This window comes from Chinchilla lanigera, unplaced genomic scaffold, assembly GCF_000276665.1.
Source record: "Chinchilla lanigera isolate Chin_1 unplaced genomic scaffold, ChiLan1.0 scaffold00020, whole genome shotgun sequence".
Classification (NCBI taxonomy): domain Eukaryota; kingdom Metazoa; phylum Chordata; class Mammalia; order Rodentia; family Chinchillidae; genus Chinchilla; species Chinchilla lanigera.
This window is the reverse complement of record NW_004955421.1, coordinates 16,841,113-16,862,329: the sequence shown is the minus strand read 5'-3', so window position 1 is coordinate 16,862,329 and position 21,217 is coordinate 16,841,113. Positions and strand designations below refer to the sequence as shown.

The window sequence follows — 21,217 nt, the reverse complement described above, 5'->3', positions numbered from 1 at the left end:
CAAAACCAGTCCAAGTCTATTCACTCAGTAACTGCTGAACTTGATTTTTAAATTCTCATTAGTGGAATTGCAAAATGTTTCCAATCAAATTCCAAAATGTTTCTAGGTCAGTAAAATCAATCTCTAGCGGAACATGTACTGGGTAAGCAATGAAGTACTGCATATCTGGGTATAACTGTGAACACAAGACTTAGGTCCACACATACTGGGAAGAAACGTGAAACAGTGAGCAGCAGAAAAAAACTAGGAAGTGTGTGTGTGTGTGTGTGTGTGTGTGTGTTGATGGTTAATTTTGTCACAAACTTTTTTTTGAGGCAAGGTCTTACTGTGTAGTTGAGGCTGCCTTTGAATTCACTATGGTACATACATAGCCCAGGCTGGCTTGGAACTTGTAATGACCTTCCTGCCTCAGCCTCCTCAGTGCTGGGATTACAGGCCTGCACCACTATGCCTGGATGAAACTGATAATGTTAGAGAATGATGATCAGAGATTCTGGGTAGAAGTACCCAGAAAGAAGCCCGGCTGCTCTAGAGAGAGTATACTACACAACAGAAAAGTGAGAGCTGAAAACCAGAGTCATTATGGGAGAACCCAATGGTATGAGTGAAAATAAAATTAATTTTTCTATTATAAAAACAATGTATGTCATGGTTGAAAATGTGGGATATACAGAAAAATGTGATATGGGGGATATACAGAAAATGTGGGATATACAGAAACATACAAAAAAGAGAAAATATTGGCAATATTTTGCTGAAGGGGTTTTCAATTCCTCTTCTCACCCATCACAGTATAATTCTTCAAGTTAAGTACTGCACAAGAGTGTGACTCTTAATCGGCACACAGTATGACATAAAATTTATCTACAAGCATTTACGTAACTCTTCTTCTAGTATCAGATTTAGGATGTATTTAATTTACCATGTTATACATACTGTAATGAACAATGCGTCTTTTGGGGTTAAACTTTCTATGTATCTCCCATTATTTCCGTGGGTGAAATTCACAGTGGTGATGATGATGATGACAATAAGAAGAGCTAACATTTACAGCTCCTTTAACATGTGCCGTGCACCCTTCCAAGCACTTTGCATGATGGTCAGTCCATTACACGTTAATATAGTCACCATTTCATGGACGTGTAAACTGAGGCACAGAATGGGCTACAAATATCAGAAATGTAAAAGCTTGGGCCCACACCATCCCCAGAACAAGGACTCAAGAGTGTGGGCCCAGCGGTCTGTTTCCAGAAGCCGGCAGACACAGTCACTCGAGAGGCGCTGCTGACAGCTAGTCTGGAAACTTCTCCGTGGCCAAGGACAAACGCCCTCAGCACAGGCTGCACACACCCCTACCCTCCTCATAGCAGGGTGGCCACACTGCACGCTGTGTTTCTCATGAACTGGGCTGATTTACTCAAAAGCCAAGCAGCTAGTTTGTAAGTTCCGTAGTGAGGAGAGCACAGGTGTCTAATCTGGTGCTTCTATCTGAACAGACGTGAACCCACTCTCAGTGCACACTGACAGGACCTGGGTCTTCACAGCTGCCAGCGACAGCGCTACATTTACACTACCTCAGAAATAATTCCAGGGACACATCGGTAAGCACTTAGGGCCCAAAGAAGAAAGCTCCAAATTAAAGGTAGGTTGCTAATCTACTTAACATCAATTAATCTCATAAAAGTCTAGAAACATTTGTCAGAACACTGAACCAGTCAGCAAATCTAATTAACATACACTGTGAACTGTGTAATGGGGAGGGCGGGGTGAGGTAGGCTTTATATTAAATTGTAATTGCAAAATGATACACACATACATACGCACACATGTGTTTGAGAGCAAAAGTTGTTTGGGTTTCATCAGATTCACAGAGAAGTGACTGAAAAAGTTTGCAAAAAGGTAAGAATAAGAGAATTAAAGACATGGCCTAGACCAGCAAAACAAACAGACTTTTGCTAACTGTGAGATATAATAAATCACCTGATTTAATCACTGGATTAAGCAAATGTCTTCAAATTTGACAACTATTTTAAAATTAGTTTGGTTTCAATTACTCTACCTGTATGGCAGATAGCAGTGGCTAAAATTCAATATAAAAGTATATGAAGTATGGACATCACCAACCAAAGAGCCCTCACCTGATCTCTGGAGATGATACACTCATGCAATGGCCTATGTAAACACAGAGGCCCCGGACCGTTTCCTGGAGCCCAGAAACCTCAGATGCTAGTGTCCATCACGGCAGACCTCGACTCACTGCACACCTGTAGCTGTCCCACTGCATAAATCCAACTCCTTTATCTCAAAGTGTCAAATGTGTACCTTTCAGGCACTTAATTCCTAAGCCACAAGTCAAACCCATCTAGCTTAACATATACCTCCCTTCCATTATCTCCTGAATGAAAACCTTAAAATAAATCAGCAGATGTTCACACACTGAATTACTATTTTCTAATCTCTCCAAGGTTTTCAAAAATTCCACCAATATTGATACCAATTTTTCCTCTCAGGGTTACTGAAGATTTATTGCCCAAGTCACCATCTATTGATTCATCATACACACGTCTTCTTCAGTTTTTCTTCATCTGCATCATAATTTTTATTGATGTTTATATCTTTATAAAGATATATCTTTTATTGATGTTTATATATTTATATCTTTATCCCTTTATATCTTGTTGTACCCCGGTTAGATTATGAATTGTTTGAAAGCTATAAAATATTCACGGTAATATTTCTTTGCACCTTGTAGGCAATTATGAGACTATGAAGATACGACATGCTGCATGTTTATGTTAATTTCTTGGGCAAGGTAGCCATGGCCAAGAACATCTGCTCTTTGAGTAACTCAGTAAGTGTGTCCAAAATCCATTTCCTTACTAGGCTGGCTCGTGATTCTTCAACCACCAACGATGCCAGAAGTTTTAATTTATAAGATGCTATCAGAGAAACGATTAGAAAGAAACAATGCAAGCACAAGGACACCTACAAGTTGTTTCATCATTCTAGAAAATTGCTTTTGTGCACAAGTATTCATTTCTCAATTAAACATTCCATTTAAATACAAGGAATAAAAATATGGGGGGGGTTAGTAAAGAATGAGAACTGCTTCCCTCAGTACTGTCACTAACAGTAAGAAGAAAACATTTTTAAAAGTAAATCCTGCCTGCCCCATCTACCATGTGTCAATCCAGGTTCAGCTAATTTTTCTATAAAACACCAGGTAATAGTCATTTTAGGTTGTCGCAACAACCTACCTATGCTTCTGCAGCATGAACGCAGCTACAATGGCAAGCAAGGGTACAACTGTGTCCCAGGAGACCCTGTATTTACAAAACCAGATGGTAGCCCGGGCTTGGCTCGAGGGCCACAGTTTGGCAATTCCTGTCTTCTACCTCGGGCTTCACACAGTGTCTTTTACCCACAGTCTGCCAAAGCAGGGCACTCAGCGAAGAGCTGAGACAAGGTGAAGATTATCTCTAGAATGCAATCTCTGCAATTATAACTGTGAACCACTACATTATAGAAAATAATCTTGACCACTGTAAACTGGAAATATCACATACTCAGCTCAGGCACGACGCTTTTCCCCTTTTATAAGCATATTAATGATACAGTGAGTAGGTATATAAGTATACATAATATATGTAAGTATATATAATGCACAGCACAGAACTTTGTATCTGTAAGACAATACAAACCAGATGAGATAATCAGAATAGCCTAATAAAAATGTTCAAGGTAAAGGCATTTCCACTTAGTGCTTTTGAATGTTGAGTTCCTATTGAGTTGAAATGGAAATATCACCAGGAGGAAGAAAAAAATGAGGGAAGGTAAGCAATATTATCACGGTATTATTTATCATATACATTAGGACCAAAAATAGGCAGGAAAGAATGAGCATTGTGTCATTCGCTCCCGTCTTTAACCTTGTAAAAGGTTGTTGAGTTCGGAGACAGGATAACAAGAGTCAATACAAAAGGCTATAAAAAGGGAACGACTTCATACCACACAGCCTTGAAAAATTAATACTTAATAATTACAATAAAGAGAAGCTGCTTTTGCCCTGCTTTAGGATGCGACATCTTATTTTATTAAATTTCTCCAAAAACATTTCTTCCCTCCGCTCTGAAAGGTCTGACTCTGCCGGTGAAAAGTAAAAGACATTTTACGCACAATTTTCCCTCTACTAGAAAGAGGAATATTGTGCCCTTCAGTGAACATAAAATTGATATTATCATCTCTTAGTTTATATCTCACTACTTAACCTTCAGATTAAAAGTTATTGGATTTGAATGACTAAAAAGACATCATGTCACCTTCTCTTCAATGGGGAGAGACAGAAGAGGGGGACAAGACAGGGTACAGAGATAAAAGCCCAAGGGTGGGACGAGCTAGCGCTTTGTGTCCCTCAACAAGAGACCATGACATAATACCGCCAATGCACATGTGGTGCGGTGGGTGAGAAGTGATGAAATAAATGGCCCACTGTAAGAAATGTGGCTAGAGGTGCATCATGTTGGGAAGTTCATCTTATTTTGGACCGAGTCAAAAGAGGAGCAGTTGAACAATAGATATGAAATAGTTCATTTAAGGGAAAATTTAGGGCTACCAACTTTTAAAAAATCCTATCATTCCACAGTTGGTATATACGTTGTCAATTTATGCACAGGACACTGGACCACATCCTCTTAGAAGGATAAACATGAAGAACAGAGGGCCCCCCTCGCCCCCTGGCTTCCCTCTCTCATGCAAATCTCAACTCACCAAGATTGGCCTTCACATCCCCTAGACAGTTTAATCTACACCTCCTAAATGAGTTTCCCAATAGCACCACCTATGTAACAATTACACATTCTATTTTTTCCAACAGAAGGTACACAACATGCACACCCCCACCACCACCTAAAAAACAAATTCATTCTAAGAAGGTTGTGTCAATATGGAACAAAGACTTTATCAAAGATCTAGCTTGGTAGTTTTGTTCCCTAAATGAGATAAGCTCATGCTATGATCAATAGGAACACAAGCAGTTTATCAGCATTTCCCATGTGACTTTTGGAAGATAGACTCCAACTGGCCAGGGCTGAAGGAACGTACTTGATAACTTTTAATCTGAATAAACCTACACAATCAAAATACTAACAACTTTTAGCCTTATAAGGGGGTATGTTTTTACGCAAGTCTTTTTGTAAAATGACTTTTTCATACTAAGTCTACCTTTTATTACAAGTTTTGCTTATACTGTCTTTATCACATCACAAAACTTTCCAGTGGCAGGTAGGAGAGGGGCTTAGATTGTCTGCCTTGCCTTCTCTTTGTATTTTATGGTATCACCACTTTGCTAGTCATTCAGGTGGGAAATCCTGAATAAGGCACTCCTTGATATTTTCAACTCTGAAGATTCAGAAGTCCCTGCCAGTTTTCTAGCATTCCCCCCAACAATGTCTTTACCAGCCCTTCCCTTCTCTTCCCATCCTATTCACCCAAACAGAGTCTACCAAATGGCTCCATGGCTGCACCTCAGGGCCTCTGCTGTGTTCCAGGGATAAGCATCAGTTTGCAAGGCCGGCCCTGCCCCGATGGCACTTACAGGTGACTAAGGGATTCACAAACAGGAGAAGTGCAAGGATCAAGGGGAATCCACAACAGGGTGCCCTCAATTAAACAAGGCCAGGGTCAGTGGCCTATTATTAACGGCTGTACCAAAAGCAATAGCCCAGCCATAGCTACTCATCTCCCAGGGACCTTCCCCCTTTCAAGCCAGAGCAAGCCACCCCTTCTAATGTATTTTCAGTACATCTCTTCTAGGACAGCTCTTCCTCTCCCCTTCAGCCTACACCCTCTTAGATACCCAAGCCTCCCACAGGCACAATACCACGCACTTCCAACCACCTTCCCTCTGTGGCTACCGCTACTCCCCATGCCAAAAAACCTCAGCCATCGCCCCATGCTTTCTAGCACCACACACACTGGTGTGGCCCCCACATTTCCTTACACCTAGGGGAGTGCATGAGGATCAAATGAAAGACTCTACAAACAAATGAACACATGAATTCTAGGAAGCCAATGCTTAGAGACAGTAATAGGTTGAATATCCCTTGTCTTAAATGCTTCAGACTTTAAATATTTGCATAGATGGGAGGCAAGGAGGACTGGGAATTGAACCCAGGGCCTTCACATTGAGCTAAAAAGCCAGAGGCATTTTTACTTTGAGACAAGCTCTCACTAACATCATCCTGCCTCAGCCTGCCTGAGTGCTAGGATTACAGGCATATAGATTTTTATTGATTGAATATTCCTAATCCAAAAACTCTAAGATCTGAAATGGCCCCAAATCCGATTTTCTAAGTGTCACGTGAGGTTTTAGATTCTGAATGTTCAGATTTGGGGCGGTCCACCTGCACTTGTTTGCCAGGGGCACATGTTTATTAGCTCACTTGGGGCAGAGCCAGAAGGACAACAGTATGAGAAATTCTCTTCACTGCATTTTCTTGTGGGGAGGGGGACTTGAGGGAGTGGATGTAGCTGTATTTTTATGAACTAAATCAAACACAGCATTTAGTAAAGAGGCTCTGGAATGTTACAAGCCACACTTCATAATTACAACAGATCTAAATTCAAAGACAAAGTGATAAAAAGAAACTTTGTAACAAGGAGTTCAATACTCTACATGAACTTCCTTCTTGCGGCTCCACGTACCACTTGCATTTATACTGCTATCCTTCTTTGTCATAAAAGCAGTCACCTTGTAACCCTTTTTATCAAGTAATCTAGGCACTACCTAAAAGTACACTAAACTCCATCAGGCGAGCTATAGGTTTACATTATACAAACATTCCAATTCTGCCTGCTCAGCTTGAGTTGTCAATAAACCAAGCCGTTGCAAAACAGCAAAGTGGGTCCTTTGCCTTCGGAGAACAGATAGCAGCCTGCCAGTTTTGCAAAACAAACTCTTCACAATCACTAAAGCTAATCTGTCAACAAATTACCATTAAAGTCCTATCTCCTGAAAGTTCAAAAAGGGATTTTTGATTAGACAAGAGATAGGGAGGGTTTTATTATTATTATTTTATTAGCTCACAGGTCAGGGCTTACAATTACCTTCTCTAAGTAGGAAAGCTTTCTCTTGAAGTCAAGAGGGGACCCTTCACTCATAATGAAACGCGGCATCCGGGGTTCTATTACCGCGCTCTCTTACATACTAGCCCCCCCCCCTTTTTGTCTTCAGTGCCATTTTCATTTTCAATGGAGAGATTAATGACACACAACTGTTTAGTAATCAAAACTTGAAAGAATTTCATACAAGGCCCACGTCACAAGTTACATGAATGTCTGACAGCAGTATTTTGATGGAAGGCAGTTCTACATGAACAGAAGAGAGAATTAAATTTAGCAGTTAGGGTGAAATACACATTTTTCCAGATACAGCCACAGAAGGAATTAAGAAAAAGTGGGCATTTGTTATTGTTGTGGCCGCTTTTACTTTATCAGAATTATCTGAATTTTTGTCTCTACCTTGTTTCAATTTGTTCATATGGTTACCACTAAGAGTTGATTTTTACCAGCTTTTTTAAACTATGGGTATTTTCCACCAGATTTGAACTTTGTAATGTCTTCAGTAAGAGTGTACTTCGGTAGAACAATTTTTTAAGAATTATAGCTGGGATTTTACCTTTTGGTTTAGGAAGTACTCAGCCCTATCACAGTACTTGGTCCCACAGGAGCACTCAGTAGTAGTAATAATACAGACTTGCACACCCCTTCTTGGGAGCTTCTTTCTAGGACACTGGTGCTGATCATCTTTTCCCTGCCCACCGCATCAAGAGAGATCTTCCCTTCACACACAGTCCCTGGCAGCTACAATGGGAAAGGCCACCTGGCAGCAGAGGCTGAACAAAGTTCGCAAGCAGTCCTTTCTCCAAGAAGAACTGGTAGAACAGTGAGGCTAACCTGGTCACTGCTACCCTACCTCTACACCAGCAGATCTGCACCACTGTCCCCTTGGCCACTTTATGCAAGATGAGAAACAAGGCCAAAAAGGACCCCTGGAATCTTAATATGGTCTCCTAAAGGAGGTGGGTAAGCATATGAAGCAAAGGGATGGTATCTTTCCCGTAAATAAGCCTCTGTTTGTGTATTTATTTCTGCTAAAAGAAAAAAGAACCTTCGCCCTTCTCTTAAAATGTTGACACTCCAGCCAGATGTGCTGGAGCTTGCCCATGTTCCTAATAGTCCAGGAGGCTGAGATAGGAAGATTACAAGTTTGGGTCCAATCTGGACAACTAACCAGTTTAGTGAGACCTTGTATCAAAATAAAAATTCAAAAAGGGTTGGAGATGCGGTTCAGTGCAAAGGTTCTGTTCAATCCCCAGTATCTCTCTCTCACACACACACACACAGACACACACAGTGACATTTTGGTCCTTTTTCAGTCGTCCCGTGGTATCCATGGGAGACTGGTTATAGGAACCCATGGATACCCAAATCTGTGGACACTCCAATTCCTGATATAACATGGTACAGTATCTGCAGAAGAACTACACACATCCTCCTAAATACTTCAAATCAGCTCCAGATGACTTCTAATACCTCATACAATGTGAATCCATGTAAAGAATGGGTATATAGTGTTGTTTAAGGAAAAATAACAAAAACAAGTCTGTACATGTTCAGTACAAACATACTTCCCCCACTATTTTAGATCCCCAGTTGGTTAAATGTACAGATGTGAAACCCCCAGATGCAGAGGGCAGCGTGTAATTCCCTGGATAGATACCCAGGATCTCCCACATTCCTATGTACCTCCCTCTTCTGTGCTTCCTGGACTATACATCGCTCCACTCTTCCTGAGTCCACCAGCACTCCTCCGATTGCTCTAAGCTTCAGTGTCCTGTGTACTGGTTAATGTTTTACACCTCCTTCAATGGCTTACTGGCAAAACCCAACCCAATGGGGATTCCCTTTCAAGATTTTTCAAGTGATGCTCCTCGTCCTCTCTACCTCTCTCACTTCCTCACTGGTCATTTAACATTTTCTCTCTTTTATGTACATTATTAATTTGGAATGAACACTCTCTCTTTTGGAGCAAAAGTCCCTAAACTTTAAACCAAATTTTCAAGAAGCTACATGAAGTAAACATTTCATTTACTCACATTCTCTAAATAACTGTTCAAATTCCAAATACAGCTTATCTTTTTTTAACGTCTTTCTCACAGACTCCCTTTAAACTGCTCTCCTCTTATAAAATGAGAGCCATACCTTGAAACCACAGCAATCAAAACTTCCCTACACTGACTTGCAGACAATAAAACTGCCAGGTGGTAACAAAAAAGAAAAAGAAAAAATAAAAAACCAAAAAGGAAAAGCCCATCATTAAATGGAATGTTGTTAAGAAATAGCTGTTTTATTTAACAGCTATTCATTTTTATTGAATAAACATTTTCTAGTATGCATTCTGTTAATTGACCTGACAGCATATGCTGTATATGGAGAAACTTCTAAACATTATGCTCTATGTAATATGCTTATCTGAAAAAGCTCTCATTTGCAGCAATATGGAAATAAAATTCTGCAATCTAAAATTCAAGACTTTTAAAATGCATTAATCCACACAGTTTATGAAATTGCTCTGGACATTTTAAAACCCTTCCTTTACGGGGGGGAAGAAAACTATAGTAATTGGTAATAGTATTTGTTGCTGAGTTTCATAATGGAGGAGTGCATCTCCAATATAGAACTTTCACAGACACAGAAATGGGGCAGGCATAATAGGAAATAAAAAGCAGATATGGTATTGGATGAAGAATTACTGAATGGCTAAGAGAAAACGTTCAGTAACTCGATCAAATTACATTATTAGAAAACTATTGTTATAGTAGTTTCGTGGTTCAGATACGAATAAGAGCTGAACCAGGGCAGAGATGATACGTTCAGCTGCAAGGCAGGACAGACTGTGAGGGTGCTGCAGGCCCTTCCTGCTAACGGCAGCACCTCTCCTTGCCTGATGGCTTTTGAGTGATGACTGCATCTTCCAGACCAGAATCACCAACTCCACTACCTACAGGGCACAAATAAGCATGCTGCCGGGTGGGGACCAGAGAGAGCTGGAGGCCAGCGGGCTCCCTGTCCTAAGCAGCAATTCATCTCCCAACAACTGCTGCCCTTGTGGGACTATCGGCCCAAGGTTACCAGATAGTCTGATTTTCAAAGAGAAGACGGAAAAGCCTGATTCCTTCCATTTCTCTAGGTGGTCAACGAGATAATATTTTTCAACAAATTCTGCTTCAGATCCAAGTCAGCCAACCTAGAAACGAGATCTACTATGGAATGCACTACTCCCCAGTGAATCTGTGTCAGAGCCCTCCTTTCTGAAAGGGAATTTGCTATCATCTGTAACCACCATTAGGAATAAGAAGCAAACACATTTATTTGCGTTTATTCATCTTAAACTCTCACTACATCATCAATGGTACTGATACAACTAGAAAATCCTATAACATTCACTTTAACATACAGCACAATCAACTCCTTTTTATACCAGGCCCTTTTAAGCAGATCTTTGTGTTCCATAGACTTCTAACATATTTTTTACAGTTCTAATTCTCTTCCACTGTCCTACATTAATCAAAGCTGTAACCCCTGTTGTCTTTGTACTATGGAATCAGAATGTGCCCCTGGCGAGGAATGGGGGAAAAGTCAACAGGAATTAAATTTCAGTGCAACTGTTTACTCAACTGTGGCCTGCAGTTATTGAAATTTTATCCGTGGTTTTGTGTGACTACTGCAGTAATGAATTCAGCATGGCTGTGATTTTCTCACTGCTGGTATTCTCACTTCAAGTAAAAACCTGTAGCATAAAAATGACGAAAACAACCAAAGTCCATCCGTGACATTCACATTTCTCCAAACTGTTTAATTGTTGCAGTGTCTTTGGAAGAAAACTGGTAACTTTAGTCCTGTGGCACATTTTCATACCTGCACTGTTTTTTGGTTTTTGTTTTTTTTTTCTTCTTAATTTTCAGCCACAGATTTCTCCTCGCCCCTACAACCTAAGAATCTCATCATATACTTTGGGGACAGCTGTCAATATTTTATTTTACGTAGTACAAAAAAGTTTACCAACCACAGTAAGTGGGATTTCAGCCACAATGCTAGACCCAACTGCTTTTTTTTCTTCCCAGAACATATCAATGGCAAACAAAACTAAAATTGCCATAAAATATTTTAAAATAGCTCAAAGCATAATCAAAATCGATTTCTTAAACTTTTAATCAGTAACTCAAATTTTCAAAAGTGGTCACAGCTAAGGTAACAACAGAACAGAAGGATAAATAATTCTGCTACAGATCATTTTTAAAGAAGACGCTACAAAATGCACTTCTGTAACTTTCTTTTGTGTAGTCAATTTGCTGTTGCTGTTATGGTTCATACCATACCAGTCAGGAGCCCCACATCAACTGCTCCATAAAGAAATAGTTGATCTTGACCTCTGTCTAGTAAGCGCATAGAGAGTGGTACTCTAAAAATACCAGCTATTTATTCTCCATATAACCATAAACAGCTGAGAACATCACATAAATGTATGTTAGCACAAATATACTTTTACCATTTACCGCTGGGTTTTGCTAACAACCTTACTGGCTAGAATGCAGCCACTCGCGTTAACTTAAATGCATGAAATTAATAGACAACAAACATGGAAACTCCAGCTGATCTAGTGCCTGAGGCACAGCCACAAATACTTGGGGCTGCCATTGGAAGAGATCAAATCGCTCACAGGAAGCCCTCTGAATCAGACTTGGCTTGTCAGTCAGTTTCCCCTTTTTTTCCTCTTTGCTGTTTTTTTCTTCTCCCCCAAAATGTTCCATAGTCTCATGTTGGTTCTAACTTGTAATCGGCTCACAATCTAATGACTTAAAAAAAAACCTCTCTTAACAAAAGTATCATAAAAAATGTTTTAGGTGTCAAAAGCTCTCTCTCTCTCTCTCTCTCTCTCTCTGATACAAGAAGAGATTTCCTTACCTTTTCTGGTTCGCAGTCCAAGAAAATGGTTTGAGAAAAACTGCCTTTCTTTTACACCATCCTACAATAATTCTTGTGTCTTTCACAAAGGCCCAGAGACCCCTCATTTTCTCCCAACACCTGATTCCAAATGACACCACAACTAAGAACGAAATAAATAAATTAAGGACAAAAAAGGGAAATTACCATCCATTATCATTAACAAGAACTAGTAATATTTTCTGATCCCAGCAGAAGATGGGAAGCCAAAGGCAGTCATCAATGAAAGGCTATTTGTGTCTGAATTTTCACCCGCACTTCGCCAAAGTAACACTGTCTCAGGTCACCTTTACCACTGGAAAATGTTTCACCAGTCACTTCCATGTATCTGTTTACATACCTGCAAAGAGCATAACAGGGACGAATACGTCCCAACGGACGCGCACTTTGAGGAAAGCGGCGGTAGAAGTGAATACATCAGTAAGATTTAGGCATATGCCATCTCCCACAAGGAGCCAAGAAACACATATAACACCCCACTTCCCTAAATATGGAGAGGTACCAGGAAGCAACTTCCTGCATTGTTGCCTGTGTCATAAATAGCCCCACAGGCCCCCATTCCACCCACGCTGCTTGTATGTTTCTGTTCACCTTATGCATTTACTTATTTTCTCTCTAACCTCCTTTATTTCTCACTTTTATCCTTCAAATCTTAATTCTTTTTCATAGGGCTTCTTAAGCCCAGTTTTTAAAATTATTTTGTCTTTGTTAAACAGTCATGCATTGGGAACCATTTCTCCAAAGAGTAATTTTACTCACAACACTTCAAAGTTAGGGTGACATGCTGGGGGCTAGCCTAGATTGACCCCCGTCCACTCAACCCTTGAGTCTCAACCACCACTCAGCAGAAGGGGGACCCCCGCCCCGACTCCCAACTCAGAATCCATCTCTGAGGCCCGCCAGCAGGCATCACAGTGAACTGGTGCTAACAGATGCCGCTTTAGGCAGACAGGGGCAGTGGTTAAGAGCAAACCCCAGTGGTAACATTGCGCCCGTCACCCCTGATGTCCAAGCTCATACCTGCTGCTGCTGGGCGTGGGCGAGGTCAGCAGCGCCCAAGTCCACTGCTGGCGCCTCCCCGTTGGACCGCCCCTCCCGGAGCGCGTTGCACTCTAGCAAGTGGTTGCTGCTGCTGGACCCATTCTGGATGGCTGACCCGTTACTTTTTGTCTCGGTCCCAGATTCCTGCATCATGACTCAAAAACCTGATGTAAGGATTTTCAGGAGGGGGAGAAGGAAGAAGAAGAAAAAAGCAGCTGTTAAAACAGTTGTTCTACATAAGGGAAAAGAGTTCGGCTTTAAATGTTGCCAAACTCTGTAAACAGTTGTCATTTTCTTTCACTCAGTTTATCCCTCATTAGTGAACTGGTCCTTTAGTGCAGGAGTATTGAACTGTCAGGCCCAATTCAACTTGCAGTGCTGTTTCAAATATATTATCTTTTTTCCCCCTAGGAAAAATAAATATGTTCAAGTGAGCCTAGAATTTAGGATTAAATTTTTCTCATGGTATATGGAAGCTTCGCTCAAAAACATTAGGTTGTGCTATGGCGGATATTAGGAGTAACATTAAATGTTAATTTGCTATGTGGGGATGGTACAGTCTTACAGAAAGAACACTCTCCAGCTTCAGTCTATCAAGGTATGGCACAACATTACCCAGGACACCCTTGAGGTAATTTATGCCCAAAACCTCACAATCACAAATCAAAAGCATTTTAGGGATATTTACCCCTTGGAATACACAGGAACTGAAACACTGGCTATTCCAGTAAGATAAGCCACTTGTAGAAAGGAAGGGTCCCACTTTTCCACAGCCAAATACATTCACACTATCATTCTTGGTTTATAGTTAAAACTGACCTGAGAAATCTCAAAGTCAGGTATTTCTCAGGGTAAATTACTGACCTCTAGTTTTGTTTAAGGTCTGAAAGTTCTGGGTGGAACTAATTTTGGAGAAAAGTCTTATCTAGGCAGACCTAAGAAAAGGCTGGATTTTAAAGTACCGAATGCCTACTAGAAAAAATATATAGTGAAAAAAGAATTCGTTAGAAATCAACTGTTTCTTTGTTTTTGTTAGTCTCTAGGCATAGACCATTATCCCTTACAGCTGGTTTAGCTATTAGATCAATAAAGGTGTACAAGTACTGTATGACAAAAGACAGCTAATATTTGCTAGTACCACCTGATAGATGTATGATCACCACTGTTACAAAGGTCCTTTCATACTGCAGATGATTTACATATATTCTCTAACTTCATTTTGATAACAATTGATATCCCCAGTTTGCAGATGAGAAAACTGAGATTTTATGAGAATTACTATAATTTTCCCAGTGTATATCACAGCTAGTAATGGCAGGGTCTTGATTTGAACCACTCAGCTCTGACACTGAGCTTTGAACAAAAGCATGTTTTCACAAGATTGAGGTACAATGGGAGCAAAATACTGGCATGGAGGATATCCTCTGAAGTTACAGGCTAGGTCTTGAAAGAGAAAAACAAAAGTCACCAAAGGAAGCTGCCAGCACAAATATCAAAGCTGAGGAAGCCCAAATAATGAAGACTTCAATATGAAATGCCAACCTCAGATAAAAGGACAGAAAACTTTGCATACAAGTCTGTTCCAATCATAGATGGACATATGTTTAACCCGTGCTACCCATCCTTCCCCCCTCCAAGAACTGTGTGACAAGAGGGAAAGGTAATCTCTCTGGATGTCTTCAGAGGACGAGGCTGTCCCTTTCTTAAATGTGAGCGTAAGTCTACTTTCTGCAGCCATGCACAAAACCCAAAGGGAAGAATTAAAAACAAAAACATTTAGTATCTTTATTTCCTTTCAGTGCATGGTATGATACGACTTGATGACATTTTGCAAAATCATAGACATTTTTCTTCAAGTTAATCCAATCCCGAAGTGGATTAAGAATGGCATTTTTCGTTAACAGGTGGGAAACAAACCCAGAAGCGACAGCTGATACACTCTCGTCTCTCTGGATCTGACTTTCCAGTAATTATTGGCCTTTAAAAATTGCATTCATATCTTTACTGTTCACACAGTAAAGGATCTATCAAGAAAACCAACACAAACCTGCCCTCTGATATAAATCAGGCGACAAGAGTACCATGCTCATCTTCAACAAAGGAGCCAATGTATGAAACGCAGGCTTCCACACAATTGCCTGTTTATAGAGGAGCTAAGAGAAAGACTCCACATTTCGGTATTTACAGAGGAGAACAGTGGTCTTGATTAGCAAGGAAACTCATTTAGTTATTAGGATACGTCACAAGCATGCCTACATAAAAACAGGTTTTTAGGGTACCTCTAGAAACCTGAAGGTATCAGTGACTGGACCCTCAAAGAGCAAAGATACTACCTTTAAATTCTGCACTACACTGATATGGAGCACACACAGCCATATATTCACTCCTGGCAAACACGGCTGTGGGTAGACTGCTGCCTTCCAACCACGTGACCATCGGGATCTCAGACCTCAGAGCAGGTGTCTAAGAGAGTAGCCCTGCTTTTGTTTCCTTGGTTTGACACCGGCCCTGCCAGTGGAGTAAGAACAATCTCCAATACACAATTTGATGAGAAGGCTCTGTTTTCGCTCCATGCAGTTCCAAAGAAGACTGCCAAGTCCTCCAGTACAAGTTTTCAGGCACGGGGCCAAGCAGCTTGGCTTGTGAATCAGGTTTGTGAGAGTGCAGGCTTTGGGACCAAAACTGCATAAAGGATTATTTTGGTCTAAGGATGTCCTTAATTAGTCAAGCGCTCACAGTAGTATGTAGGTTGGGAGATTTAAAATTTTCCCATAATCTTCCACACCAATCAGGGGAAAACAGTTTTTTGAAAAGCACATGTTAAGAATTAGGAGTGTCAGCGTCTAAGGACATTTTTCACAGTGTCTGGGATAGTATTTCTATTGAATGTCCCAAGCCATTTAATAAACCTTTATAACTAGATCACATCTCACAAACAGCAAAATCATCCAATATACTTCTCAAACTCCTAGCGAGTCTATAAGAGGGAGATAAAGCTGGTGAATGTTTTACCCATTTTACAGAAGAGAATTCCCAACCTCAGTCAACTAAGAAGTCAGTATAGCCACAACTTTACCCCATTTCAGACATAAACCTGTCCATTCACTAAATGACAAATTTTCCCGTCTGCAGAGTCCTTTGGTAAGGTAATAAGTAAATGAGAGAAAAGGAAACTAAATCAATTCCAGAGCAGACTACAATCAGAACAGCAGGTAGGCAAAGGAAAGCATTAAAATACAGGGGAAGTGTCAGCGCTCTTCAGCAAACAAATGTGTCTATCTTTCTCTATTGAGCTGTACATTGTTACAGTCAACTGAGAATAAGCCAATGGCTAGAAGAAGCATGTGTCTACTCTATCATGGAGCACTGTATACTTTTCTAGAAGGAAGGCTGTTCTAGAAACTCGGTCTCTATAGCCTCCACTTGCCTCTGGATACCCCACTATTGAAGAACCCCCTTGCTCCATGACAAAGTAAGGACAAGAAACATCACTTCTAATCATCCCAAGTGCCTGACCAGGAAGGACACAGGGTGCCCACTAACAGGTCTTCACCAGAAACAAACTCCAACACTCCTCTGCCTTCCTATATGGCTTCTCCAAGTGAGTGGGGCCTAATGAAACCACACAATCCATTCAGCACAATCCCAACAAAGGCTGACGTTGCAATTACCTAGATTTCTGAAAGCCCAGGAAAATGGCCCACTGCTCATCTGGCTTGGAAGCATTACAGAGCTACTGGTTACGAAAGATCACTTTGGTGCTGCAGTGACTGGCAGAGAGGGATAAGAATGGAGTGCAGCATGTTTATTTATTGTTGTTACCAACAGAGCTGCTCCCTGGAAGTATTCTGGAAAATTCATAATGTCCAGGCCAATGTATTTATAGTAAATTAAAGCAGTGCTTTATTATTATGATTATTTCCTTGGTTACAGTGTTGATGCTGAAAATTTAGGGAAAATAAAGCCCTTGTTATCATGCTTATGAGATTTTAAGCTAACAAAAAGTTCAGTCTTGATTCCAGGGCAGTTAATTAAGGTTGACCAAGTCAAGCAGAAGTAAATTAACTTGGCTGATCAATTATTTATATGAAGCAGAATAAATGCCCTTAAAGAACTTGGTCTGTTCATGAAAGGATGTGTAAATTAAACTAAACATAGTTTTGTAAAATATGTTTCGACTTCTATGGAGAGAAGAGAAGAAAACGTAATGGTGAAATCACTTTTAAGAAAATGATTAGAGAAACCACATGATCCTCCCCCCATCTGAAAGGGAAAATTCTCTTTCTCACTCTTCATCCATATGCAAAGAAAGAAGGAATGTGGTATGCAATTTTGAAAATATAAGTTTACAGGAAGGAAGGAAGGAAGGAAGGAAGGAAGGAAGGAAGGAAGGAAGGAAGGAAGGAAAGAGGGAGGGAGGGGAGACAGGTACAAAATGGAAAAATAATGTGAGTTGTATTATTTGAGAAATAGTACACAAAGCTCTTTCTTTAGCATCAGTTAATTCTATGCACTCTGTAGAGTGGAAAGGCATAAGGGTGGGAGTCTGCCCAGCTTTGGTTCACAGAGAAGGTACTTTTTAAATCAGTCATGTCACATAAAGAGTCAAAATTCTCATTGAATATATATTCATATTTCATATATATTCATACTTCATATATATATTGAAAAAAGAAGATGGGCCTGTCTATATTAAGATATAATGCATACCCTTATTTCTGGGCCTTGTCCAACAAATGAACTGGTTGCCCCAACATGCATAAGGACTTTCCAGGGCAACCTGAGGTACACACAGAAGCCGAGGCTACAGAGGCTGCAGCCTGGGAAAGTAAAACCGGCCCTATGCTCACATAGCTCATGTGGGTGCTACTTGCACTTGGAAGACAGGGAACAAACAACAGGAAACATCTCAGATGAAAGTCAGAGACTCTCCGAGGACTGCAGCAGGGGAGACATCTCCCTGTCACAGCACAAGCCTCAAGCTTTTCAGTTACTCCTGCTGCACCTGACAAGGCACTGCTGGAACACAGCCAGGGAGGAAAGCCAGGGCTGGTGGAAGGGTCCCAAAGAGACTGACGGGTTTAGGGCCCATAAAGAGAAAGCAGGATGGTGGTGTTCACTGGCCACAAGATGCAGAGCTCTGTCTCAAGCAGGGCTTCAGCCAGTTACACGGGGATGGGGGGTGCAAAACAAGAGAAGTGTGCACAACTGTCATTTCTTTTCTCATCTGAGTTCTATAAGTCGCGACTGAACCCTTCAGACACCACCCTTTGCCTACCACTACTCCGCTGTCCCTACTTCAAGCAAGGACTACAGAAGAGTCAAGAGTAGGAAAAGAAGTCAAGATGCCAATTGTGTTAGGAAAGCACCATCTTCCAACACCAAATTTTCATAATTATAACAGAAAGGCGTAAATTTCCTAATGCATAGCAGTTCAAAAAGTAATCAAGGGAATGAGCCGGAGGGCTATTTTAATGTATGCAAAGCTAGTGACCCACAGTAAATGGGAGGTAAGCTACAATGAATGCAAAGTAATGCACAAATACTAAAGTCCTGGTCTGATGAGGGACGGCTAAAATTAACACCCAATTAATTTCCGAATTGACAAACAAATGAAACCCATAAATCTACTTTCTCATTAATTTTCTTGTGGTATAATTTAAAGCAGTAATATGAGGGCAAAAACTGAACATTATCCATCATAAATATCAAAAAGATAGCAGTGTAACACCATAAATTATGCATATTACCTGTTGTTAAAAATGATTTATGTATTATCAACTTTATCATGCACTATAGATGTCTAGATCTATCTTCTAAAAATCTGGAAGTTCATTCAACACACAGGGAGAAAAAGTTCAGGAGCACTGGAATAATCGGATGACAGTTAAAGAGACCAAAAGCAACGTGGGTATTTACTTAGTCACAGAAGACATCACGTCAGGGCAAAGGTAGAATTATCTCAGGTCTTGGGTGAACACAAGTTGAGGTTGGGGAAGTGATAGGCTGAGTTTCCAAGGGTCAGAGAAATAAACTTGCCTTAGGCGCAGTGCTCCTACAGAGCAGAGCAGATCAGGAATGTCTCATCTCTCCTGCCCTCTGGCATCCAGGGTTTCAGGCAGGGACACAAGGAATGAATCTTGGATAGCAGTGGGGAGCACCCACAACTTTGGGGGCCAAGGGAAGCAAAGAATCCTAGTTAAACCTGGTAAAATGATGCTTAGTTTCAATTCTATATGGTGAGTCTCTTGCCTTTAGCATTTAGAGGACAAAAGAGAAATAGTGTGTGTTTAGCAGTTCAATCACAAATAGTTTATATTATCACTTAAATGAAAGAAAAGGAAATCAGATTAAAAATCTTCTCTCCCATCTGTCCAACTCTATTTGTCTAAAAAGAATAAATGAAAATAAATACTTTATCTCAAATTTATTTTTAGAGATGCCTTATACACAACAGAAATTTAATGAGTAATCTAAATAAGTGAGAAAAGAACCCAGCTCCAGTGTCATGATCAAATGAGATCAAGGGCTTGTGCTACCTTCCAACTTTATATTCCTACTTTTAAGATACTCTATTTCCTATAGTTCTTTGGAATGTATAATCATTATAAGGTGTTCTGAGATTCACAAAGTAACTTACTCATGTTTAAGTCTTAAGAAGTAGAATCACCTCAGTATTTGAAAATTTAAAATAACTAACCAAAGAAAACCTTACCCAAAGCTATAGTGGTGAGCATTTAATTCACACAAAGACAATTTAAAGGGACCAGAAATCGTAGAGAGCAGGACATTTAATTTCCCTTGTATCTCTTGATGTAGAATAGAGTTAGAGGAATAGAGTGGTAATAAGATAAAATTCCCTAACAAAAATGATGATTTCCCTTCTTCATCAAGTTTGAAAACAAAAGACTTCATATTTGTAAGAAAAAAGGATTTCTGAATTTCCATGCCAGGTAGCACCATGGTTGAGAGCAACTATAAGTATCTGCCATCAAAAATCTGTCTTAATCAAACTCCAGTGAGTGAAGATAGTAAGTTGCCCCTTTTCCGATATTACAGATTCTAACATATTATTCAAGTTTTCAACTCCGGTTGGTCTTGTTCCTTTTTCTCCCAGAGGACAGGACTTAAAGTGCTGTGATCATAGTAACTATGGGCCACCTATAGAAGGGAGGAAGGAATGGTTCTGGGAAACAGAAGGACAAAGGCGAATGCATTCCTCCTAGCCTGCAAGCACAACACTCCAGAAGAGCTCACAGAATTAAACAGATTCTGAAAAGAGCCGTGCCTATCCCATGTACACTTGCGCGGGTCAACACAAGGAAGCCTCTGAAGGTCAGGTGTTCTGGGGGTGCTTAAATAAAATGTATGTCCACCCAACAAAACAGACTTTAAGTTTGAGAAACTTAACAGAGCCGCCCAAACTTTCACAGCCTGAATAATCAAACAGCCGAACTCTCATAAAATAGGCTAATGGAATAAAGTGAGCAACAAGCAGTTCAGGCGATTTTTTTTCATTTCCATATTTCATATCATTTAATGTACACAAGGCCAGGTTCAGACCATCAGTTAATGAGCAGCGTGTTCGATGACACACTTCACGTACCTCTAGCTTCACCTCCAGCCCTTCACCGCTCTACTGGCCAAAGCGAACAATATGCTCACAGCATCATGGCAACCTCCTGAATGAGGCCATCAGAATTCTGTTGCCCGCACTTCTCTGTTGTGTGAAAGGGATAATTAATTTTATCCTTCAAAAACTTCAATCTACACACACATGTATCCACCCTCTCTCCAGGCGCTCGCGTAGATAGATAGCAAGCATGCTCTGAGATGAAAGACCACCATTTGCTCCGAAGGTCAGAACCCTGCCTCCACCCTCACCCCATTCAGTGTCCTCTCTGTTGTTTAGAGCAAGCGCTTGGGGGCCAGGCCTAGTCTGGAAACATGAGGCGAACTCCGAAGCACCCACAAACAATAATTTAAGAAACAAAACCAAAACCAAAGATGAGGCGAGCTGAGTTTTCTCTGCCGTCCCCAAAACACCACAAAGGACAGGCTAATGTGCAAGTCTTATCTAGCAAGGTTCCCAGTGTCCAGCAGACAAGAGTCT

The 21,217-nt window shown here is 40.6% G+C and overlaps 1 protein-coding gene across 9 annotated transcripts in view; it reads right to left on the bottom strand.

The window, feature by feature from the left end:
- The window catches only part of Foxp1 (forkhead box P1), a 480,479-nt gene that overhangs the window by 213,594 nt on the left and 245,668 nt on the right, over window positions 1-21,217 (bottom strand). For all 9 annotated transcript variants that reach the window (XM_013513674.1, XM_013513677.1, XM_013513676.1 and 6 more), the window contains one exon: window positions 13,084-13,268. In XM_013513674.1, coding sequence (XP_013369128.1) covers window positions 13,084-13,257 — 174 coding nt within the window. In that variant the 5' untranslated portion in view covers window positions 13,258-13,268. The remainder of the gene's footprint in view (window positions 1-13,083; window positions 13,269-21,217) is intronic.